The sequence below is a fragment of the Orycteropus afer genome, unplaced genomic scaffold (assembly GCF_000298275.1).
Source record: "Orycteropus afer afer isolate SDZICR_OR568_19922 unplaced genomic scaffold, OryAfe1.0 scaffold00174, whole genome shotgun sequence".
Taxonomy (NCBI): Eukaryota; Metazoa; Chordata; class Mammalia; order Tubulidentata; family Orycteropodidae; genus Orycteropus; species Orycteropus afer.
Genome location: NW_006921761.1, coordinates 2989512 through 3014092, shown reverse-complemented (window position 1 = coordinate 3014092; position 24581 = coordinate 2989512). Strand labels below are relative to the sequence as shown.

At 52.5% G+C, this 24581-nt stretch overlaps 2 protein-coding genes across 2 annotated transcripts; both read left to right on the top strand.

Moving 5' to 3' along the window:
* The first annotated feature begins 1713 nt into the window (after nt 1-1713).
* Nucleotides 1714-16098, top strand: GLIPR2 (GLI pathogenesis related 2). The gene is made up of 5 exons (XM_007947003.1): nt 1714-1798; nt 4519-4627; nt 4985-5088; nt 7428-7505; nt 15938-16098. Exons 1-5 carry the CDS (start codon nt 1714-1716, stop codon nt 16096-16098), a joined length of 537 nt encoding a protein of 178 aa, XP_007945194.1.
* Nucleotides 16099-21238: 5140 nt separating this feature from the next.
* CCIN (calicin) lies at nt 21239-23005 on the top strand. The gene has a single exon (XM_007946901.2). The coding sequence runs from the start codon at nt 21239-21241 to the stop codon at nt 23003-23005; it is 1767 nt and encodes a 588-aa protein (XP_007945092.1).
* Nucleotides 23006-24581: the final 1576 nt, after the last annotated feature.

Sequence of the window (24581 nt, the reverse complement as noted above, 5' to 3'; positions counted from 1 at the left end):
GTGGTGAGAGATGTGTGAGGGATCGCGCACAGGCCACCACCCGGAAAGGGCCGGTCGGCAAACACAGACAGACCTGCCTTCCCACGGTCCTGGCTGGGGCTCTGAGGCCGTGTGACTTCTCTTAGCCTCAGTTTGCCCTCGGCCCTTCCCTCACGTGGGGTGGCTGTGAGGGACTTTGTGGCCTCATATGGGTGGTTCTTTCTTTGACTTTTTCCCAACTGCTTATTTGTGATCTTGGGTTTCCTACAGGAGTCCGGGCGTGCCTCTTGCTGGGTGTGGTGGTGTGGTGGTCAGTCATATCTTACCTTCCCGGCCCTTCGTAGAAGAGCCACCTGGGCCAGGATTGGCTACTGCTGTGGGAGGGGCCTTCTGGGGCTGGCATGGGTCATGGTTGTGGGCCCCCCATGCCTCCCAGCCAGGGGTGGGGCGACCAGGCCTCCCCTCCTGATTAACAGAAAGACCTCTTGACCCTTTCCTGAGAACTCAGGCCAGGTTCCACTCCTTATCTGGGAACGGTGACCAACTTCATCTTCTGGGCACCCAGCTTGGGTTGGGAACAGAACTTTCACTTTTGTTCACTTGTCCTTCCCACATTCTGGGAGTGCAGTGACCTCGTTTCCAGCAGCCTTATATGTCCCTCTCTGCCAAGGAGCAAACTACACCATCAGGCAGGGCTGCCCCTGACCTGGCTCCACCCTCTCCTTATCCCCACCTCCTCCTCAGAGCCCAGGACACACTTAGATCCCTTCCACTCTTGCTCTTTGCTCCCTCACCTCATTCCAAATGACCCAGGAGACTTTTCCAGGGAGCCTTCCCTGATGCATCTATGGTCACCGGGGTCATGCCATTCAGCCTTCTGCGTCTTTCATGGTGTTTGTTATAACAGAAGTCCCACAGCGGGTGGCTTTAACAAACAGAAATTTATTCTCTCACAGTTTAGGAGGCTAGAAGTCCCAATTCAGAGTGCTGGTGGCAGGGGCAGCTTTCTGTCTGTGTGTCTCTTGGTCCTCGGAGGATCCCAGTGAGGGACCCTGAGCCCAAAGGACGGACTCAGCTCCCCGTCTTTCCTGGTGGTAGTAGTCCCCCCCACCAGCTCCCTTCTTGCTCCTTTTTCTCTCCTGTAAGCTAAAAGGTGCTGCAGGCCACACCCCAGGAGAACCCCCCTTACATTGGCTCAGAGATGTGGTGGGACTAAGGGTGTTGCAGACTAGGACGAACCAATCTGTCCTGGAGGAAGTGCAGCCGGAACGCTCCTTGGAAGCGAGAGTGGCCAGGCTTCATCTCACCTGCTTTGGTCATGTCGTCAGAAGGGACCAGTCCCTGGAGAGGGCTGTCATGCTTGCTAAAGTGCAGGGTCAGCAAGGAAGGGGAAGGCCCTCAACGAGACGGACGACACAATGGCTGCAGCGATGGAATCCAGCACAGCACGGTTTGGGAGGCTGGCCCAGGGCCGGGCGGGGTTCGTTCTGTTGGACACGGGGCCGCTGGGGTCAGAGCTGACTTGAGGACACCTAACAACATCCCACCCTTAATCCTCCTACACCTGATCGGTTTATCGCATCATTACCATGGTGGATCATTACCCACCCGCTGCAGTACTTCCTTACCTAACTGCTAAACCACTGAGAATCATGGCCCAGTCAAGCTGACACATTCTAGGGGGACACAATTCGATCCATGACACCATCTTGGCCACCGTGACCTGCCTGGAACATGGCACCTGGAAGGTCCTTCAGGGGGAGCCTGGCCACGCCTGCTACCTTGAGTCTGTGCATCCACGCCCTGCGCGTGCACAGAGGTGAGCCTGACCACTCAGAGTCCTTCTAACTCCCTGCCATCGAGTCGGACCCGACTCATAGCAACCCCTCTTTGGGTTTCCGAGGCGGTATCTCTACGGAAGTAGATCGCCCAACCTTCCTTCCGAGGAGTGGCTGGTGGGTTTGAACCGCCAGCCTTCTGGTTAGCAATCAGTGCCTTAGGTACTGTGCCACCAGAGCTCCTACGGAGATGCTATTAACCCCTGAAAGTCTGCAGTCAGTCATTCATCTCGTCTCTTCTAAGCCCCACCCTGATGGAACCTTACAGGGTCTCAGGTCACTGAACTGAGCCCTCGGCCTGGTGCCTGGATCCCTCCGAGAGGCTCATGTGCTTGCATTCCCCCAGTGCTGGAGAGCGTCTGTCCTATGAGGCTGGCCTTTCAGTGTTTAGACAGCTTTGATTGAGGGAAGCCCACCACTGCCATCGAGTCAATTCCAAATCATAGCAAAGCAGACCTGCCCCAGGTGGTTGCCTGGGCTGTAAGTAACCCCGACTGCCTCATCTTTCTCCTGTGGAGCTGCTGCTGGGTTTGAACCTATGAGCTTTCAGTCATCAACCCAGCGCTTTTAACCACCGTGCCACCATCTGGATTGAGAGATTCCATTTCCAGCCCGTTACCCACCTCATTACTGCTTCTGGACATCAAATTGTTACTGCTTCTCACTCAAGGTGGGGGCCAGGCTACTGCAGGACAAGCAGCCCGTCACTCAGGAGCCTGTGGCTTTCCGGCCGCAACGCCATCCTGCAGCCTCCTTCTTAGCCTGTTGTCAGCCTGGACCTCCAGCCCATGGCCGGGAGGGGCTATGGCTCCCACTGTTTGGGATGAGATATTCTGTTAAAGGTTTCCATTAGGTTCCTGGTGGTACGAACAGTTAAGTGCCGGCCGATTAGCCAAGAGGTTGACTATCTGAAACCCTTTGGAGGCCCTTTGGAAGACAAGTTGATCTGCTTCAAAAGGTCCCAGCCTTGGAAGCCCTATGGAGCAGCTCGGCTCAGCCTGTGTGCAGGATGGCCGTGAGCGGAATCAACTCATGGCAACCACAGAAACAATAGTACCTGTCATCCCAGCTACTGCATTTACAGGCTAAACCTCAAGTCTTTGTCACAAAGACCTAAAAACTCCTGGCAGTTTGTGGCTCCTTGGCCCTGCTCGTGCCCTGTTACCACTGCCAGGCTTCCACCTCCTTGCCTCTGTTCAATGTCTCCCCATCTCTGCCTGTCAGCCACAACCTCCCAAATCCTGGCAGTCAGGGCCTCGCCTCTCGTCCCTGCCCCCACATTGGCCCCATTGGCCTGCTTCTCCAAACCCCCGGAGTCCTCAGGTCAAAGTCCACAGACTGTCTCATCTTTCTCGCACTTGCTTGTCAATGAACCAGGACCCCTTGGACGGCTTGCCCATCATTGGCATGGGCCGCAGTTATCTTCAACTCCCCTAGGGCCGTGTCTAACTCAAAGCACCCTGAGGCCAAGCTGTGGACCTTCTTCCCCTCCAGGTCCTGTCAGAGGCCCCAGGGGATTGGATTTGAAGGCCCAGGAGACATGAGGGGTCCGGCCAAGGGGGAGGGGAGGATGACTTCCCTCAGCCTCAGAGGTGAAAAGGTAGCAAACAGGGAAGAAAAGTTAATGGTAAATGTGACTGGGCTTCCTTCCTGTTTTGGTTTACACTCTTCCTGCTCCCCACCCATGGCCAGGCCTCGGGTGTAGGTTTCTCTCCAGATGGGGCTGGCTCAGTGACTATCACTCATGACTCACCTAACTGACACCCATTTCCATGGAGGGTAACTCCCAGGTTCCTAAAGCTGACATAGAGGAGACCCTCAGAAGCAGATGAGTGGATGGATGAGTGAGTGTATGGATTGGAGTTGGAAGGATGGTAGATGGATGGTGGATGGAGATGCTGAATGAATGATGACTCCGTGGATGGGTGGACTGAGGAGTGTGGGATGAATGGTGGAGATATGGACGGAAGATGTTGGGTGGATGTGGGATGGATGGATGGATGGGATTCCATTACAGATACAAGCTGATGTGACTTCTGTCTACTTTTGGCCTCGTCTGCCCTTGGCTTCAGCCACTTATTCCTAACTCAGCGCCCTTGATCTTGTCCTTTCTGAGGTCATGACTCAGTTGGGTGCAAGTTCTACCTCTTCCCCCACTGGACCCTTGGTCCTCTTAGTCCCACCAGCCCAGTGTAGGCACCCCTCCCCCCAGCCAGGCTCTTCTCTCTGTGCTTGCACCTCTAGTCCTCCCTAGTTCCCACTACTCATCACAGGTCCAGTCTGAGATTTCCAGTCTCCTTCAAGCATTGCCTTTGAGAAGTGCTGTCGCTGGCTGTCTGACCTCCAACTTCTGCTCTGCGCCTCCTTTGGCCCATCCTCCACTCAGCAGCCAACAGGTTCTTTCACGCTCTTCCATTTCACTTGCCTGCCCCATACCCTTCAGTGGCTTGCATCGCCTTGGATAAAGACCCAGATCCCTAACACAGCCTGGGAGGCCTGCATAACCCAGGGGCTGAGCTGTGCGGAGCTGTGGAGGGTGATGTAAGGGCTGGAGAGGTGTGGCTGGGGTGCGGGGCTGGGAGGAGCTGCGGCCTGGTCACGTGGCCTGGAGTGAGCCTGTAGCTGCTCTGGAGCACACTGTTGTACTTTTGGCGGGTCTCTTCTCTGCACTGGAACGTTCTCCTTTTTCAAATCATTGCAGCTTCTAAACAGTTCAATAACGAGGTCCTGAAGGCCCACAACGAGTACCGGCAGAAGCATGGCGTCCCACCGCTGAAGCTCTGCAAGAAGCTCAACCACGAGGCTCAGCAGTGAGTCCTCCCGTGCCCCAGAGAGAGCAAGGGCGTCACGGGGCTGCTGCCGCAGTCCCTGAGGGGCCCTGGGGCGGTGGGAGGGACGGGGGTTGGGGTCACATACAACCAAGCTTCAGTAACCACTCTGTCATTTACCTAGGCAAGTCCCTGTGTTCCTCAGAGCCTCAGTTTACTCCTCTATAATATGGGACACCATGAGGTTCAAAAAGGTTGCAGGGGTGATTCCCACACCTGTTTCCTCTGCAAGCCCTCTGTGGGCTGGGAAGGACACTTGGTCACATCATATTGGGGCTCATCCGTGGGGGGTTTCCCAGGGCTATACCTGCCCTGAGGAGGCACCATGGACTCTGGCAGGTATTCTGAGGCCCTGGCCAGCACGAGAATCCTCAAGCACAGCCCGGAGTCCAGTCGCGGCCAGTGTGGGGAGAATCTAGCCTGGGCATCCTACGACCAGCCAGGTGGGTCACATTCTCAGCTTCCCGCCCCTCTGCCTGAGCTGGGCCAGACCCCTCCCTGGCCCCAGTGCCCTCCAAGATCTTGGGGATCTCTCTTCACTGCGGTGGTGTAACCACAGACCCACAGAGGAAAGGGAACCCAAGTTCTCCTCTGAGTCCTCTCCCAGAGGCTGACTCCATTCACCACAAGGTCTCTGGTGGTCAGTTCAGGTCCAGGCCTGTGCTGGGTGCCAGGGACACAGAGATGAGTCAGACTGACCAGGGCCCTCCTTCTGGAAAGGCTCCCAGGCTGAGGAGTGGGGGTGAGGACGACAGACCGTTTCTGTACAAAGTCTCTGCTGATGCTATAGGCACCAAGGCGGCCCTAGCTACAAAGCAATTTGACTTTCTTGATGTTTTTCTAAACATTGTTTATAGTGCTGGTGTATAAAAGTTCTTTTATAATCAGAGAAAAGCTATGGAACATTTTCCATTTTGAATAAAGAAAAGACAAATCCTCCATCCAAGTTCGCAGTCAGGAGCGATGATCCTACCACACTGACCAAACATTCTTGAGCTTTCTGGCCCAGACAGCCCTGAAAGGCTTTTTAGGAAAAAATACTGGAGCGGGCTCATCCCTCTGAAGCCTTCTCAAGCCCCCAGTGAGGATGACTCACCCGCTTCCTGCTCGCATTCCTGGGATTCCCAAGGGAGACCTCTCCCGGGTTTCCCCACCGGAGCCTGACCAGGGCCTCTGTGCGGTTCAGTCGCCTATGCCCTGCAGGCAAGGTGTGCTCCGTCCTGGGTCCCAAAGGCAAGGACCCCTCCCTCCGAAGCCTTGCCCTCAGCCTGTAAGGCCCTCCCCAGGCCCAGGCTGTGCCTCTTGGTGGATCCAGGGCCACAGGGAGAGGGACTGGGAGAAGCCTCCAGGGGGCAGTCAGGAGATCCAGGTTCCATCCCAGACTTGGGCTGTGGACCCTCAAGCAAACCGCCGCCCTCTCTTAACCCTGTGTCCTCATCTCTGCAGAGAGGGCCTGGGGTAGGTGGTCTCTGCAATGATGGTTTTGCACCCCGACTGCACACAGGAATGTTATTATTATTATTATTACTACACACGGGAATCTTTGAGGGGCTTTATGAAAATACCAAGGGCCGGTCTCTCCTCCAGATATCCATGCATGATCTGTAGAAGGGCACCCAACCCAACCCACTGCCATTGAGTCAATTCCAACTCATAGCGACCCCCGTTGGCTTTCAAAGGCTGTAAATCTTTACAGACACAGACTGTCTCATCTTTCTTGCACGGAGCAGCTAATGGGTTCAAACAACCAACCTTTTGGTTAGTAGACAATGCCTTAACCACTGTGCCAGCAGAGCTCCTTATAGAAGAGCCCAGGCATCAGTACTTTCCAGAAGATTTCGGGTGAGGTTAGTGTGTAACCACTGCTCTCTAGGGCCTTGTTACTCAAAGTGCAGCACCAAGGAGCTTGTTAGAAATGCAGAAAGTGAGCTGCACTCTCAAACCCAAACCCACGGCCGTGGAGTCGATTCTGACTCACAGCACCCCTAGAGGACAGAGTGGAACTGCCCCACAGGGTCTCCAAGGACTATCACATCTTTCCCCTGAGGAATGGCTGGTGGATTTGAACCGCCGACCTTTCAGTTAACAGCCAAGTGCTTTAACCACTGCACCACCCAGGCTCCTGGACCTCGCTCCAGACCTGCTGAAACCAGATCTGCATTTTAACAAGCCCTTGGGTGACAAACATTAACATTCGGGCCTTGCTTCTCTGAAGTTGAGGCCTAGCTCTGGCCCTACCACCAGCCACTCCCCAGGAAATATGCGTTTGTTCATATCCCCACCTGCTGGGCCACGATGCTCCAGTGAGGACCACCCTGTCTGGGGACCTTCACCTGTCAGCCCAATTGCCTTTCCTCCTGCATGTGTTTTTAGCCGGGCGTAGGGTGGGGTGAGAGCCCTCTCTCAGAAACGCAGAGCCTGGTTACAAGGCCCCTGGAGGACATTGATTCAACCCTCTCATCCGCTGTGCAGAGGAGGGAAGGGTGTAGCCCAGTACTGCACAGCAGGTCAGCGCAGGGCTGGGTGGGACTCAGGCAGCCTCCTGAGCCCGGGCCAGGGCTCCACTGCTCAGCTGCCATCAGGCCCTCGCTAACGCTTGCACAAGTTCCTGGGCATCCCTGGGAGTCTGCTGGAGACGTTCAAGACGTTCCAGCCCTCCTGGTGCTTTATCAGACATCTGACTGTGGGGTGGATGGGTGGCTAGAGGGGGCCTGCAGGAGACGGGGGAGAGGGGAGCTGGCTTGACTTGGCTGCTGAGTTTCACAGCCCTTTCTCCACGCAGGGAAGGAGGTGGCCGAGAGATGGTACAGTGAAATCAAGAGCTACAACTTCCAGCAGCCAGGCTTCACCTCCGGGACAGGTAAGTGTTAGGGTCCCAACCAGTGGTCCATCCCTGGGCAAGGTTCCAAGTTGGGCATCAGGCTGTGGAGACAAACTAACCCTTTGACAATCTACGATTTCTGCCCTCATCACCTCTTCCGTATTTCTTTTGACGTTACCCAGAAGGCGAAGGTGTGTTTCTCTGAGCAGAAGGCACCAGGAGAGCTGAAAAAGGCCTTGTCTCCCACCCCATTCCCGCCCCAGCCCTGCCCCACCCATGGGTCCAGCCACTCGTGGCCTCCTCCCCAGGGTTTCCGCAGAAGCAGGAAGTGAGAGGTTTTTGGAGCCAGCCGCCGTTTCCTGTGGTTTGCTGCGCACTCGTTGGGGCCGGGGCTTCTGCCACCCTGTGTGGGTGGGACTTTGGGGAGGAAGCGGAAGCACTGGCTGAGGCAGTTCTCATCTCAGTTGACTCCTGCAGGCCTCCTGGCTGGGCCCAAGGAGCTGCCACCAGAGCTGAAGGGAGAACACGTGATTCTGTGGCAGTTGTGTAGGGCAGGGAGGGAGGGCCAGTAGCAACCCCACCAGTGATTGAAGACGGGCAGCAGAACCTCGTCGTCTTGTAACAAGACGAGTGTCCACAAAGCACATTGTTCCATCTCTTCCCTTGCTTTTCCCAGGAGCGAGTGTCAGGAGCCATCACATGTGCTGCTGTTGTTGTTGTTATGTGCCGTCGAGTCGGCCCCGACTCATAGCGACCCCTCCTTGGGTTTCCGAGGCAGTATCACTACGGAAGAAGGATTGCCCAACCTTCCTTCCGAGGAGTGGCTGGTGGGTTTGAACCGCCAGCCTTCTGGTTAGCAGTCAAGTGCTTTAGCCACTATGCTACCAGAGCTCCTATCACGTGTGCAGAGCACGTTATTAGCATGCCACCCGTGTGCGCAGCGCCCCACAGCTAATTACTCAGTGCTTCCCCATCTGCTGCCGTTAAGGCCTCACACCACATTCGAGGGCAGGGCTTTACGGTCCCTGTGTCGCAGAGGAGGAAGCTGAGGCCTGGAGCGGGGAAGAGCTGCTTTTATGCGTCCTGCCCACCTACCCCTGCTCCGAGGCTTTCTCCAGGGCCCCTCCTCCGAGGCAGGAGCCTCGCTGGGTCCCTCCCGGGTGCCAGAGCTGGGAGTGGAACTCAGCCTTCCATGACCACTCACCACCCATCCCATCCATTGGCTCACATATCCTCTCCCCACAAAAGAGGAAAACTCCAGAGCAGCTGGCCTCTGTGCCATCCCAGGGGCCAGTGTCTGGGGACAGAGAGAGCTTGCTCCCAGGATGGGAGTTCTGCTTTGGGTGGTGTTCTGAACAGGGCCTGTAAGACCCTTAGAAACGCTTGGGCTCATCATCCAGGCCTCAGCCTCCCCCAGAGCCTTCTCCCCAGCTGATGCTGTTGTGCCATGGAGTCCAAGCGGTAGGTGAATGGGCCTGTCATCTACCCCCCGGGTCAGGATCTTGTAAAGGGCACAGTCAGCCAAGTCCCCTGCCAAGTGCAGAGTGGAGAGAAAGTAATTCTCAGCATTACTTGGTTATATATTCTGTTGAATGACTAGGTTGGTTTATTTTCTTCTGAATCAGTAATACCTTCACATGATGTGAAATTCAAGAGCTTTGTTACGAAGGCTACGTAGGTTGAGAAGCCTCCTTTCCATCCCCGTCTTCACTTTCCCTCGCCAGAGGAAACGAGTGTTACTGGCTTCTTGTACCATCCTGGGCGTGTTCTGAGCATCCAGGAGCACACGCCTCTGTATATTCTCTGCTTCCCTTGTTCACACTCAGGTGTCAGAGCAGGTGCTTGCCTTTGTCCTTGTCTCCTGCACACAACACAGCGTCAGACGTGGTTCCCTATCAGTTCAAAACGGCCTGCCTCGTGCTTTCTGACCACTGTGCACAGCCCCTTGCAAGGGTGCACTGTAACTTATTTAAGGCTTTTCAAGGTCTAATCTAGGAAGTTTGGGTCTACAGCAGGAAAGAGGATGTGATTCCTTTCAAAAACAGCTTTGTTAGTAGATGAGAGTCAGAAATCACTGTGTATCTGATGGTTGCTAAGGAAGTGGTGTCCTTTAATTAACCTTCAAATACTCGTAACTTAGTCATCTCCATGGAGACAGAAAACCCTCCAGTGAGGGGAAAGATGACGTAGTCTCTTCTGGTTGGAAAAGGCCACCGTGTGCTTTTGTGGTGCTCATGGGCACCTGATGACTGCAATGATTTTCTTGGCAACCAGTGGGTTAATGGCAGCTTCTTCTTTGTCTGGGAAGACAGAGTGTGTCAGTCAACGGTCCAAGCCAAGCACGTGGGCTCTTGAGAAAGAAGACTTGTGTGACAAAGGGCTTGAGCCTTACTGAAAAGACAGCCTATGTAAGTGGTGACAACCTGATGAGGCTGCTGACAGCCTGCAGCGGACTCATCCGTGTAAGGACCAAGGGTGACTTGCACAAAGTGTTTTTCCTCTTTTGAGGGGACCACTGAAGGATATTGAGCAATGGTTAATACAAGTGTAAAAATAAGTGGTAAAAGGGGAGAGAAAAAGGGGAGAAGGGGACGGGGAGTCAGCGCGTAGGGCGCACTGAACTTCTGTTGAGGCTGATGAGTAAACTGGGAAATGGAAGCGGTGGTGGTTGCACGATGCGATGAACGTCATTGATGTCACTGAATCGTACCTGTGACAGATGTTGACGTTACATTTGTATTCACTGCGATACAAGAAAAGAAAGTGGTGAAGATGCATCATGGCACTTAGGTTTCTCTTCATCTCGTTTGTGCTGCAGTTGTGCCACATCACCTGTTACTAACTATACTGATCCATGCTTGTGCGTGATTTGCATAAGCAACCTCAAATCCTTTGTGGATGTAGACAAATAAATTATAGCTGCATTTGAAAATTATTAAAAAAGAGTTCAACTGTAAGGGAAGAAAGCACAATTTTAAAAATGAACATTTATCCAGTCCCTACCACATGCAAAAAAAGGAAAAGATCATTAAAGAGACAGGAAGGGAAGAAAGGACCAAACTGGATGTCAGAAGAGACTCTGAAACTTGCTCTTGAACAGAGAGGAGCTAAAGCAACTGGAAGAAATGACAAGATAAAGAGCTGAACGGAAGATTTCAAAGGGCTGCTAGAAAAGACAAAGTATTATAATGAAAAGTGCAAAGACCTGGAGTTAGAAACCAAAAGGGAAGAACACGCTCAGCATTTCTCAAGCTGAGAGAACTGAAGGAAAAACTCAAGGCTAATGCTACAATATTGGAGGATTCTGTGGGCAAAATACTGAATGATGTTTTTGTTGTTAGGTGCCATTGAGTCATCTCCGGGTCATAGGGACCCCGTGTCCAATGGAACGAAACCCTGCCCGGGGCCGTGGCAGCCTCACAGGCCTTGCTGTGCTTGATTCCATCACTGCAGCCACTGTGCCAGTCCATCGCGTTGAGGGCCTTCCGCTCTTTCGCTGACCCTCCACTTTACCAAGCATGATGATATTCTTCTCCAGGGAATGGTCCCTTCTGACAACATGACCAAAGTAGGTGAGACGAAGTCTGGCCATTCTTGCTTCCAAGGAGCACTCTGGCTGCACCTCCTCCGGGACAGACCTGTTAGTTCTTCTGGCAGCCCACGGTACTCTCAGTGTTGTTTGCCAGCACCACAATTCGAAAGCATCGACGACTCTTCAGTCTTCCTCATTAGTTGTCCAGCTCTCACATGCATATGAGGCGATTGAAAATACCATGGCTTGGGTTAGGTGCACCCTAGTTGGTCTTCAAGGAGCCATCTTTGCTCTTCAGGACTTGAAAGGGTCTTTTTTTTTTTTTTTTAAGACAACAGAAATTTATTCTCTCTCACATCTGGAGGCAAGAAATCCAAAATCGAGTTGTCGGCAGGGCTGTACTCCTTCTGATGGCTCTGGGGAAGAATCTCTTCCATTTCCCTCTCCTAGCTTCTGGAGGGTCCTACAATTCTTGGCATTTCTTGCTCGTACAGCCATTATTCCAGTCTCTGGATTCACATTGTACTCTCATTGTGTGTGTCTCTGTGCCTAAATTTCCCTTTTATAAGGACAGCAGTCATTGGATTAGGATCCAGTAGAACCTCATCTTAACTTGATCACATTTGCAAGCCTCTGAAAGAGGTCTTTTGCAGCAGATTTGCCCAATGCAATACGTCTTCTGATGTCTTGACTGCTGCTTCCATTGGTGTTGATTGTAGAACAAAGGAATATGAAATCTTTGACAACTTCAATCTTTTCTGTGTTTATTGTGATGCTAGTTATTGGTCCAGTTGTAAGGGTATTTGTTTTCTTTATACTGAGGTGTAATCCATACCGCAGACTGCAGTCTTCAATCTTCATCAGTAAGTGCTTCAAGTCATTCTCACTTTCATCAAGCTTCTGAGCATCACAGGTTGTTAATGAGTCTTCCTCTGATCCTGATGGCACATTCTTCTTCATATGGTCCAGCTTCTCAGATTATTTGCTCAGCATACAGATTGAATAAGTATGGTGAAAGGATACACTCCCTTCTTGATTTTAAACCATGAAGTATCCCCTTGTTCTGTTTGAATGATAGCCTCCTGGTCTATGTACAGTTTCCTCATGAGTACAATTAAATGTTCTAGAATTCCTGTTCTTCTCAATGTTATCCATAATTTGTTTTGAACCACACAATGGAATTCTTCTGCATAGTCACTAAAACACAAGTAAACACATCTTTCTGGTATTCTTTGCTTTCAGCCAAGATCCATCTGACATCAGCTATGATATCCTTAATTCCACATTGTTGTAGTTAAGGTTGTGTGTCAACATGGCTGGGTGGCTGGGCAGCTGGTGGTAGTTATTCCCCACGAGGAGACTGACAATCAACTCCATGGTGGGACCTACTACAAGCAGCTGAATAGCTGCCTTAGGGATGTGGTCTGTATTCTGTATATGAGGAGAAGCCTTGGGGAACAGTCTCTAGCTTATGGCACACTTGGACCCTGCAGGTAGCCCAGTGATAGTTCAGCAGCTTGCCATGCTCTGCCGATCTTGGGACTTTCAATGGACTTGAGTTGATGGGCTACCATGCTATTTGGTAATATTGGAACTGTGCCTTTTTACTTGTCAACCTTGGGTTGTCAGCCTCAGCACCCAATGGCCACCTGAGTGAAGAAAAGCCTCCAGCTTCAGTGGGATGGGTGCAGGAGGCAGAGCTGAAGCCCAAGGTCAAGGGGCTTTCACCCAGCCCCTAGAGCCCAGTGCTTTGAACTCGGACTTCTAGCCTCCAAAACTGGAGGAGAATAAACTCCTGTTTGTTCAGGCCATCCCATTTGTGGTATATTCCTATCAGAGCAGCATGAGGTAACCAAAACACACGTCCTCTTCTGAATCCAGCTTGCATTTCTCGAAGTTCTCTGTCAGTATACTCCTGCAGCCATTTTTGAGTTATCTTCAGCAAGATTTGACTTGTGTGTGATATTAATGATATTGTTAGATAATTTCCACATTTTGTAGTGTGATAGTTCAGTTTGTGTGTCAACTTGGCTGGGCCTGGTTGAGTGGCTGGACAGCTGGATATAGTAGTATTCCCCATGATGAGACTGGTAACCAACTCCATGGTAGAATCTACTGTGAGCAGCTGAGTAGCTGCCTTAGGGCTGTGGTTTGCTTCCCATATATAACAAACAGCTTTGGGAATGGTCTCTAGCTATGGCACGCTTGAGCCCTGCATGTAGCTGAGTTGTTGTTCAGCAGCCTGCCATGCTCTGCCAATCTTGGGACTTTTAATGAACTTGGATTAATGGCCTGCTGTGTGGTTTGGTAATATCGGAACTGTGCCTTGTTACTTGTCAACCTTGGGTTTGTCAGCCTCAGCAGCCAGCAGCTGTCTGAGTGAAAAGCCTCCAGCTTCAATGAGCCAGGAGCAGGAGGCAGAGCTGAAGCCCAAGGTTGAGGGGCTTTCACCTAGCCCCTAGAGCCTGGCACTTTGAACTCAGATTTAAAGGCTCCAAATTGTAAGAATGTTTGTTAAAGCCACCCATCTGTGGTATATTTGTATATTCTTGTCAGAGTGGCACTAGGAAACCAGAACACATGGGATCACCTTTCTTTGGAATGGGTACAAATATGGATCTCTTCCAGTCAGTTGGCCAAGGAACTGTCTTCCAAATCTCTTGGCATAGCCGAGTTAGTGCCTCCAGCATGGCATCCGTTTGTTGAAACATCTCAGTGGGTATTCCATTAATTCCTGGACCCTTGTTTTTTGCCAATTCCTTCAGTGCAGCTTTGACTTCTTCTTTGAATACCATTGCCACATCCTGAAATGGATCAACATCCACCAATTCTGTTTGGTACAGTGACTGTGTATTCCTCAGGCAGCCTGAGCAGTGGGGGACTGATACTGCGAAGTTTCAGCAAAGCCACAGAAATGTCTCCAGGGTGGGGCCGCAGTTTGAGAAGGAACTGGGTTGTTTCTGAGCAGCGAGAACTGAAAGAGGCAGTATCCTGTCAAGTTTCAAATTGCTCAAAATATAAAAAGCCTGCGCTAGTAAGGGCAGAACCTGAATTCAGGAGAGTTCTCCCATATACCTTTCATTTTTTATTCATTCGTTCCATTTATTTTACACCTCTCATACGGTATGCCAAGAGACTGGCTATACTTTTGTGAGTAAAACAACTTGATCTCTGCTCATGCAGGGCTCATAGCCTAGTGAAGGGGCCCAGCAACAGTCAAGTAACCAAACATACAGCATTGCAAACCGAAAATGCTATGAAGGGGAAAATAAACAAGACAGGACAGTCGGGTAAGAATTTCATGGCATTGTAGTGAGGAAATGGGGACTGCAAAAGTCTTCTCTGAACAAGTGGCATTTAGGCTGAGACCTGAGGGATGACAAGATGTTGGTCAGCAAAAGAGTATTTTACACAGCAGCCTGGGTGGGCGAGGGCCCCATGGTGAGAAATAGCGTGGTGAGTCCGAGAAATGGGAAGGAAGGGGCCAAGCCTTCCTAGAAGATGAGGTCAGAGGTCAGCAGGACAAGCTTGAGCAGGGCATTATGAGCAAGAGACGGAACCTGGGTTTCATTCTAAGTTCAAGTGGAAGCTACGGAAGAATGTTTAAGCAAAGAAGTAAACATCCCACTTAAAGTCTCACAAAGATCACTACGGCACTTCATTGAAGAACAAGAACCTGGCAAAGGTGGACATGGGAACCAGTCAGACCACCAGGCAGTGGTTCAGGTAGCATATGTTCATGGTCAGGAGCAGCGTTTGGGCATGAATTGGAGACAAGTGAATGGATTTGAGGTGCATTTTTGGAGTTGGAGTGCTCAGATTTAGTGATGTATTGTGGGTAAGATGAGCGGAGAAAGATAGGAGGACAACTCCTAGGACTGTGTGGACAGAGTGGCTGTTGGCGGAATGCGAGGGCTGGGAGAATAGCCCATCTGAGGGCACCAAAATCAAGAGTGAGGTTTGAACGGGTCAGATTTGAGATGCCTCTTTTCAGAACTATCTGTATGGGATCAAATGGGCAATAGCAGCTTAGAAAGACGAGATAGGAACCTCAGGGAACAGTGCATCTGTGTTACTGGGAACAGCTCAGAAAAGGAGGGCAGTGGTTTCCAGCTGGGAGAATGGAGTCAGGGCCACTGAGTGGTCCACACGTGTAGGGTCTTTGAACCGGTGTATGTTTCACTGTGTATATTCTCAACCATAACAACAAAATAAATAAAATTTAAGAAAAACGTTTCCCATTGATACAATTTTTTAAAAAAAGAAAAATTGACATGGCTGTGAGTCATCCAAGTGGAAATATCTATTAAGTCGTTTTGTCTGGAACAGAGAAGAAGTTTGAGCTGGAAAACAAAATTTGAGCCAGGAAAAGTGCACTCGTTTACCGAGAGCATGGAGAGAAGGCAGCGCCCAGGATGGAGCCTGCGAAATGCTGAGGCGGAGGAGGAGGAGGAAGCAGAGGGAGGGGGGCAGGGCCAGCCAAACCCAAAGACGAGGGTGCTCTGTAAAGTGGGGGAGGCGGCTGTGTTCAATGCTTCTGAGATGTCAGAGAAGATGAGGACAAACAGTGACCACTGGTGAGTAACATGGAGATCACCGTTGCCTCGAAGAGGACAGTCTGAGGGGGTTGGAGGCTGTTGCCAGGTAGGGAGGCATCCTAACTGTTGGGGTCACTAGGGTTTGCCATGTTCTCTGGGACATCATGAAGCCTTTGGCATTGGAAAGTGGTGAGGGAGATAAAGTCGGGCGGCCATTATGAGTGAGGTCCGCTGGGAAGCAGGCAGTGTGTTTTGTCTCTTTCTGCTGACGGGCATCTGTCCAGACGGGGCTTTGCCAAAGCCAGCAAGATGGCGCAGAGGTCCAAGGGTCCCTTCCCAGACTCTCCTTGCGCTTCTGCTGACTAACGGGTTTCCTTCTGCCCCTGCCTCTCCCCCTCCAGGACACTTCACAGCCATGGTGTGGAAGAACACGAAGAAGATGGGCGTGGGGAAGGCGTCTGCGAGTGATGGGTCTTCGTTTGTGGTGGCCAGATACTTCCCTGCAGGGAATGTTGTTAATGCAGGGTTCTTTGAGGAAAATGTCCTCCCTCCAAAGAAGTAACCTGTCACACCTTATGGGGAGGTGGCAGATGTAAGAACATAGAAGTGCCTGGAACAGCAACAACTCGGCGTGTGCCTGTCCCTGTGGATGTATGTGTCTGTGTGTGTGATGCGTACGAGTGTCCCTTGCCCATACACTTGAATATCCCGTCCCCCACGAACTCATAAAGGAATGGGCATTTGCAAGCATTGGTCATGATGGTGACCCAGACTACAGTGATTGGGAATTTAGGGGGAAAACCAATTTTTAAATTTGTTATTTTTTTAAGCAGATGTCTTTTGTAACTTTCTTACTTACAATATCTATCCCTGGACTTTTTGTAATCCGAATGTGTGTGATGCTAAGCAGTGAGGTTGATTTTGTGTAATCTTCATGCTGTGTAATCTACTTTTGGTACAAACTGAAGACTATTAAACCTTCATTGAAATGTGACATGAAACACAAATGCAGAGCAGCTCCCGTCAGAATCCTGGGGGCCGCAGGGGCAGAGCAGGCTGTGGCTGTCTCAGCTGTAAGACATGATGTCACCCTGCACGCCTCCAATGGGATCGCCCAAGACCAAATGGAGAGAAAAGGAGATCTCCTTGGATTTTCCTACCTTGAAGGAGCTAAGTACCACTCCCACAGCCACCGCTGGCCTCCCCCACACACACCTTTTTTCCTTAAAATCCTCTGGCATTTCAGGGCTCAATATGCTACCCCTGGGTCCTGGGGAGCCGCACGCCTGACGCTCTCCCTTCCCCCATCCGTTAGCTGGCGGAGGGCCTGCTCTGGAGAGAAAGTCCTGCACCGCCTGGGCTGTTAGCCAAGCAGCCTTGGATGGATGAAGTCAGTGAGTGTGGGGTGAGGGTGAGCTCAGTCGGAGCCTCTAGAGGAAGCCCTTAGCCTCCCCTTCCCCCTCACACAGTGGCGGAGGGGGCGCCAGGCTGATTCCCGACAGCTGTGGCTGCAGCTGTGCGGCCGGAATGTGTGCTGGGCCCCAACGTTCCACAGGGATGTCCCAAGCAGGGAGCCTAGGCACACCAATTGGTTCTGTGTTTTGCCTCAAACGATACAAAGTTCTCCTGGATAGCGATTTCACATGCCAGATGCCGAGCTGAGTGTCCCTGAAGCCGAGGGCCATGGTGGGGGGGGGTGCCGGCTTCAAGACAGGCGTCTCAGCAGGACCAGTTTGCGACATTCTTCCTGAGGGTCTGTGTTGTACTCTGAACATAGTCCGTGCTGTGCCCTTCTCATCATCCAGGGATATGGACTAATAAGGCATCTTTTTCCTTTTAATTTTTATTGTAATTTGGGTGAAAGTTTACAGAGCAAATTCAATTTCCATAAAGCAGTTCATACACATTTTGTCTCGTGACATTGACTCCAAGTCCTCACAATGTAATAGCTCTCTTCCCCCTTCCTCCCCTTAGTTAACTCTTCCCTGTGTCCTTCTGAGGAGTCTTTCTACCTGAATAACACCTTCTTTTGTGTACTATCTTCCTCCAGTGTGATTTGTGCCCGCTTCTCCACTGGTGATGAGGCAATCTGTGACTCTACCCCGTCTTGAGAAACCCAAGTTCTGGACTGCCTCCCCTCCCTCCCCAGTAGACGGGGTGCCTCGGGTGGCCATGCTGTGAACATGTGACTCACCACCTAAGGGCTATTTGGACTGGGATGAGTACCTCATCCGAGAGTAGCCAAGCCCCAGGCTGGCCACGGATGTCAGGAATTGGAGCTAGGAGATGTGGAGAGAACTTACCAGTTTGCAGAGGAATTCAAAACATAAGGATGCCAGGAGTTCACATTAGGCCACGGCCAGCCAAGCTCCAGGCAAGCCAGATTCTAAGTGGAAAATATGTTGAAGTGACAAAGGCAGTTACAAAAGAGGCGAAGATCCTGAGGGAGGCTGTTCTGAGCTGTGCAGAGAGCTGCAGGCCACACCCACGTGTCTATAAAATCCACTCTTCATTTTCGCCTGGGTTTTCCAACAAACTACTGCATCAGGTGATGGTCCCCAGAAAAATTACAGCCAACCTACAATTTCCTATGACCTTCAGCTCACCTGCCTCAGAATGCTGAGCTGGGCAGGAAGCTGAGGGGGCGGAAGTGAGGACACTTGGCTTTAGGGCCTCAGGCTGAAGTCTTTCTCCAGCCACACCGCTCATTGAGCTTCCAGGTAGCTCCTGGAGACAACTTCCCGCCCCCACACCATGCACATTACCAGGTGGCGGAAGCCGGCTGACAGCCAGGCTCTTTGGACCAGAGTCTGTTTCCTCAGTTGGCTGGAGGAAGGGGAAAGTTGGCCAGGGGAACATTCCAGGACTGGAGAAAAGCCAGACAGGGAAGCTGGCTGGGCAGGTGGACGCTAATCTCACTTTAATGGATTTCCCAAAGGCAGCAGCCCCAAGTCCAGCAATAGTGGGGGCGTGGGGGGCAGTGCCCATTCTGTGGCCAGTGGACACAGGAGGGAACCAGGAACCCTGAGAACTGAGTCCAGTAGAGAAGGCTGCCCTCCTCTAGTCTCGCTTTGTCCAGCTGCACCAGGTCTGGCACATGGCGGGAAGCCTGCCAGATGCTCTTCAGTCTCCAGGCCACCCACTGGGACCGATTCTCTTACTGGCTGGTAGGGTCTCATGAGAGCGCAAGGAGCACATGAAGGAAGAGTGAAGGAACATGGCTGCCTCCTCCTCCAAAGTGCCGCCAAGCCTGACGGGTGGCGCAGAGGAGCTCTGAGAAGCAGCAGGGCCTGACCCACCCACCCCTGCTCCTGGGTAGAGGTGCCAGTGGGCGTGAGGAGGGGCCTGTGTCACCTGTCCAGCAGATCAGGGCTAGAGACGTGTTTAGAGCCCAGCTGCTGTCACAGGGCGAGCACAGACAGGGAGGGGCATGGGAGAGACCTCCTTCTTGAGAGTCCTGCGAGTGCAGACATCCTAAGGGACTGAAGGTGTCTGTGGCACTCAAGCATCAAGGTGAACAATCCAGTCTCAACATAATTACTAAATTATTTCATAATTTTCTAAGCACCAAATGCCAAAATAAAGTGCGAGCTATGTCTGGAACCAGTGAAAGGATGAGGGGAGCTGACCGGAAGACTAAGTGAACCAGGGAGGGAGAGGGCCGCAGAGGGTCCGGCCGCCCTGTGCGCCTTCCTGCAAGGGGCGCTAAGGCCGCAGGTCTAGACTGGGGCCCAGCTGGGTGGAGATCAGGGCCGTGGCCTGACCCCAAGTCCTCCCCGTCCCATTCGGCCTGTGCCAGTGCCCAAAAGGCCTGGACGTTCCGAGACGCGCCCTGCAAGCCCCCAAAGGCTGGCCCCGAGTGGGGCCTCTAGGCTCTCGGCTCCTCTCCAGGAGGCCAGCCCCGGGCTCCGGCTGCTGCGGGCCTCCCGGGGCACCGGAAGCAGCCGCACGGACGCGCCATCGGAGCTCGGGAGACCCGTGCCAGCCCGGAGGCGGGTGGGCCGGCGTGAGTCAGAGCTAGCGGGTCTGCGCACACCCCAGCCACCCGGCCCCGCGGGGTCTGGACCCTCCCGAGCTGAGGCCCGAGTCTGCGACTGCTCCTTTCTGGGCCCAGCGGCCTTTTGGAGACCGGAACCCAGGCGGCGCGCGGCCCCCTGCGGGGCTCATTATCCCCATCTATCAAGAGGGTGATCGAAGGGTCCATGAGACCCGACCCCGGCACAATCGCCCCGCCGCCTCTCCCGGCCGAGCCTGCGGCCCGCGGGAGCAGGCGGAACCGGGCAGCTCCGCGCGCTTTCTGGCCTCTCCATCCGGCTGGGGGCGCGCTTCTCCGGCTGCGCGCCGCGCCCTTCCCCGCTCGCTCCAGGCTCGAGCGGGCCCACCAGCCCCACCCTGTGGACGCAGAAGGCTCTGGAAGGCCGCCAGAGGGGGTTTCACAGTGTTGCCAACAGTGACAAAACGGGAACCGTGGCGATAGGTATTTAGGAAGGCAGCGACCGAGGACGCCAGCGCTGGGAAACGAATAGGAGTAAAATGACAGCTATTGACGTTTTCTGAACGTTTAATGCGAGCCAAGCACTGTGCTTACCACTGTCTAGTCAGGTCCTCATTTCAACTCTTAAGACAGAAAAAGCTGTGTCTGGAAGGCGGGAAAGAAGGGGAGAAGAATAAGGACATGACTGCGGGGCGGGAGGGGTGTCTGAAGCAGGTGATTCCCATCTCACAGGTGGAGAAACTGAGGCTGAGGCTGAGTAGATTCTCCAAGGCCACTTTTGAGGGAAAGAGCTTACTCATCTCAAACAACCAAACTAAAAAACCCCAAACCCACTGACATCTGATCGAATCTGACTCCTAGTGACCCTAGAGAAGGGAGCAGGTCTGCTGCCCCATAGGGCTCCAAGGCTGTAAATCTTGACGGAAGCAGACCGTTGCGCTAGCAGCCAGCCCTTCGCCTGCAGCCGCCTCCGGGAGTGGACTCCACCTCTCCGTCTGCCGTGAAGAATGAGAACTGATGCCCGTGGTCACAAAGGTAGGAAGCCAAACGACACAGAGGTGTTTCTCTGATGCCCAGGACACTTGGCAGAAACAGGTATTAGGAAGTCTGAGGACCAGAGACTGGGGAAAACGAAGTAGTCAGGCGCTTCCGAGAAGGCTGGGTTGCGGTCCCTGCTCTGCTTCCAGGCTGTGTGGTCTCGGGCAAGTGCCTTCTCTTCTCTGGGCCTCTGTTCCTCCCGTAAAATGGGGGGAGGGGCACTTCCGGATGATCTGAAGACCTCCTCCCTCCCCCTCACTACTCCTTACCCTCCCCCTCCTGCCCCACCCCTCCCTTACCCCCCACCCCCACCCAAACTGGCTCCGACATCCCAGCAAAAGCCTTCAACTCAGCTTTGAAAATCCAGGGTGGGCGTTGTAGGCATCCCCTAATTTCCTCCTGAGCTCTGAGCCCTGGGCCCTAGGTCCTGGTCAGCTGTCTGGCTAAGCCTTGTCAGAGGGGAGAAAGGCCCCGGGCCTCTGAGGAAGACCTCAGAGGGCCCTGCATTGTGATGACCTCATCCACTCTATGACATCATCCTCTTTCCCACTCCCACTGCCCCCTGGACAGCTGCTCTGCCAATAACCATCGCTCTGAACCCCAAAGGCCTGAGACAGTCTCACCCTCCAGGACCGGCTGCTGAGCTCCTGCCTCAGCAGCAAGAAGCACCATGAAATTGGAATTCACCGAGAAAAACTACAACAGCTTTGTGCTGCAGAACCTGAACAAACAGAGGAAACGCAAGGAGTACTGGGACATGGCCCTGACTGTGGACCACCACGTCTTCTTCGCACACCGCAACGTGCTGGCTGCCGTCTCTCCACTGGTGAAGAGCCTCATCGCCAGCAACGATATGAAGACCAGTGATGAGCTCTTTATCACTATTGACCCCAACTATCTGAGCCCGGCCACAGTAGACCAGCTCCTGGACTACTTCTACAGTGGCAAGGTGGTGATCTCAGAGCCGAATGTGGAGGAGCTGCTGCGTGGAGCCCAGTATTTCAACACACCACGCCTTCGCATCCACTGCAATGACTTTCTGATTAAGTCCATCCGCCGTGCCAACTGCTTGCGTTACCTCTTCTTGGCTGAGCTGTTTGAGCTGAAAGAGGTCTCAGACCTGGCCTACTCCGGCATTCGCGACAATTTCCACTACTGGGCCAGTCCAGAGGGCTCCATGCACTTCATGCACTGCCCCCCTGTCATCTTTGGCCGCCTGCTCCGTGATGAAAATCTGCACGTGCTCAATGAGGACCAGGCACTCAACGCACTCATCAACTGGGTGTACTTCCGGAAGGATGAGCGGGAGAAGTATTTCAAGAAGTTCTTCAATTACATCAATCTCAACGCCGTCTCCAACAAGACACTGATGTTTGCCAGCAACAAGCTGATGGCCTTGGAGAACAACTCGGCCCACGCAACCCTGATTGAGAGTGTCCTGATGGACCGCAAGCAGGATCGGCCCTGCAGCCTGCTGAGCTACCAGCGGAAAGGGGCCTTGCTCGATTCGGTGGTCATCCTAGGTGGTCAGAAGGCCCACGGCAAGTTTAACGATGGCGTGTTTGCTTACATCATCCAGGAGAACCTGTGGCTGAAGCTCTCAGAGATGCCTTATCGGGCAGCGGCACTAAGTGCCACCTCTGCTGGGCGCTACATCTACATCTCTGGTGGCACCACTGAGCAGATCTCAGGGCTGAAGACGGCTTGGCGCTATGACATGGACGACAACTCCTGGACCAAGCTGCCTGACCTGCCCATTGGGCTCGTCTTCCACACCATGGTGACCTGCGGGGGTACAGTGTACTCAGTGGGTGGGAGCATCGCCCCCAGGAGGTACGTCTCTAACATCTATCGCTACGATGAGCGTAAGGAGGCCTGGTGCCTGGCAGGGAAGATGAGTATCCCTATGGATGGCACAGCTGTGATCACCAAGGGTGACAGGAACCTGTACATTGTCACTGGGCGGTGCTTGGTGAAGGGCTACATCTCACGGGTTGGGGTAGTAGACTGCTTTGACACCAACACTGGGGACGTGGTTCAGTGTATCACCTTCCCCATTGAGTTCAACCACCGGCCCCTGCTCTCTTTCCATCAGGATAACATCCTTTGTGTGCACAGTCACCGGCAGAGCGTGGAGATCAACCTGCAGAAGATAAAGGCCAACAAGACGACTACCACGGTGCCTCTTTTGCCCAACAACTGCCCTTTGGATGTGTCCCATGCTATATGCTCCATTGGGGACAACAAAGTGTTTGTATGTGGCGGCGTCACCACAGCTAGTGATGTCCAGACAAAGGACTACACCATCAACCCAAATGCCTACTTGCTGGACCAAAAGACAGGAGAGTGGAAGACCCTGGCCTCCCCACCAGAGGCCCTGGACTGTCCTGCCTGCTGTATAGCCAAGCTACCTTGCAAGATTCTTCAAAGGATTTAAACAACTTTCTAAGTGGGAGAATAAGTAAATGCATTATTATTCACAATTTAATGAGAGAGCGAGCGAGAGCGAGAGCGAGGAAGATGGCCTCTCGGTTCCTTCTTAGTGTTCCAATCTGTGGCCCTGAAGGGCACGTTGGAGATGCTGGGCTAGGGTCGCTCAGCGGGTGGAAATTCGGGGCTATTCTGTCACTGCAAATATCCAGGAAGAGGCTGGAATGAAGCCCCTGGTGGGTCGGGTGGAGGCATCTCTGGGCCACTGACCAAGGTCATGTCTGGAAAGCCCCTTATTTTGTATCCAGCAGTCAAAACATTTGCTTGAATGTTGTGAAGCCTAAGGTTGCTGCCACACCCACACACCACTCTCTAGTTTTCCCAGGAAGGCGGGGGAGGGCAGATCCCAGGTCATGGACGAAGGAGGGAGGGATGGGGACAGAAGGAGTCGGGAGGCAGGAGTACCTGGCTGTCATACGCGGCCTGGCAGCATGGTATGCTCCTTCTCCTTTGCAGAGGAATTGGGGGAGGAGGGACTGAACATTGCTTCTAGAAGGCAAGATTCACTGAGAACTTTCTCCAGGAGTATGAAGTCAGAGGGACTGAGTATAGCAGAGAAATCAGTAATGAGGAAAAAAAGAAAGAACCGTTGTCCCCCATGGAGGGAAGCCTGAGGAGGAGGCAGCAAAACAGGATGAGAGACAGGATGGTGAAGTTTAAGTGAAAGGAGTTAATAATGCAAAGTGCCCAAGATGGACCCGGGCATATATTCAGGTGCCACAGAAGTACTTTTTAAGAAGGAAAATCAGGGTGGGCTAAGGACAGCTTCTTGGACCCTACAGTAAGGCCCTATATAATGCTCTCCGAGTCCCTCCCTCAAAGTCTTGGTGAACTTTCCTCCATTCTGCCTGCCTCTGTTCCCCTTACATTCAGTCGTGTGCTTATATAAAAATCTCAACCACTTAAAAGAAACTGATCAACTCTGAAAACCACATAGAATCCGCATTCATCCGTTCACTCATTCACTCATGAATTTACTCACTCGCCTGCTCCTTCGTTAATTCACAAACACCAGAGACACAGCATTCACTGAGGCCCTCCTGGACCATGTCCCAGGAAGAGAGCACTCCAGTGCTGTCTGACAGAGCCAGCTATGTACCTAACTTGTTCTAGTAGCCACATTAAGAAGTAAAAAGGTGAAATTAATTTTAGTAATGTATTTTATTTAACAATATATTCAAAATATTATCATTTCAATATGTAGTCTACATAAAAATAATGAGAAATTTAAGGTTTTTTTTCTTATACTGTCTTGAGACTCTGCTGTGTATTTTACATGTTCAGCCCAGCCCCAGTTCGGACCAGTCCCGTGCATATCCGCACGATGTCAGTGGTAACTGGACTGGATAATGCAGGAGACTTAGACTTCCTTCCGTTCCATCTCCTCCTCCTTCCCACTCAGCTTGCTTGTTCATGTACAAATTTTTGTCAGGACACATGTTCTCGTTTTTCTTACGTATATGCCTAGGAGTGGAACTTCTAGGTCACATGGTAACTGTGGGAGCTCTGGTGGCGTAGGGCTT

What these genes read in the sequence shown, in the direction of transcription:
- GLIPR2 (XM_007947003.1), top strand. Translation starts at nt 1,714, where the DNA reads ATGGCACCTGGAAGGTCCTTCAGGGGGAGCCTGGCCACGCCTGCTACC. An exon ending in CTCAACCACGAGGCTCAGCA is followed by an intron (nt 4,628 to 4,984) that starts GTGAGTCCTCCC and finishes GGACTCTGGCAG; the next exon opens with GTATTCTGAGGCCCTGGCCA. An exon ending in GGCATCCTACGACCAGCCAG is followed by an intron (nt 5,089 to 7,427) that starts GTGGGTCACATT and finishes TTCTCCACGCAG; the next exon opens with GGAAGGAGGTGGCCGAGAGA.
- CCIN (XM_007946901.2), top strand. Translation starts at nt 21,239, where the DNA reads ATGAAATTGGAATTCACCGAGAAAAACTACAACAGCTTTGTGCTGCAG.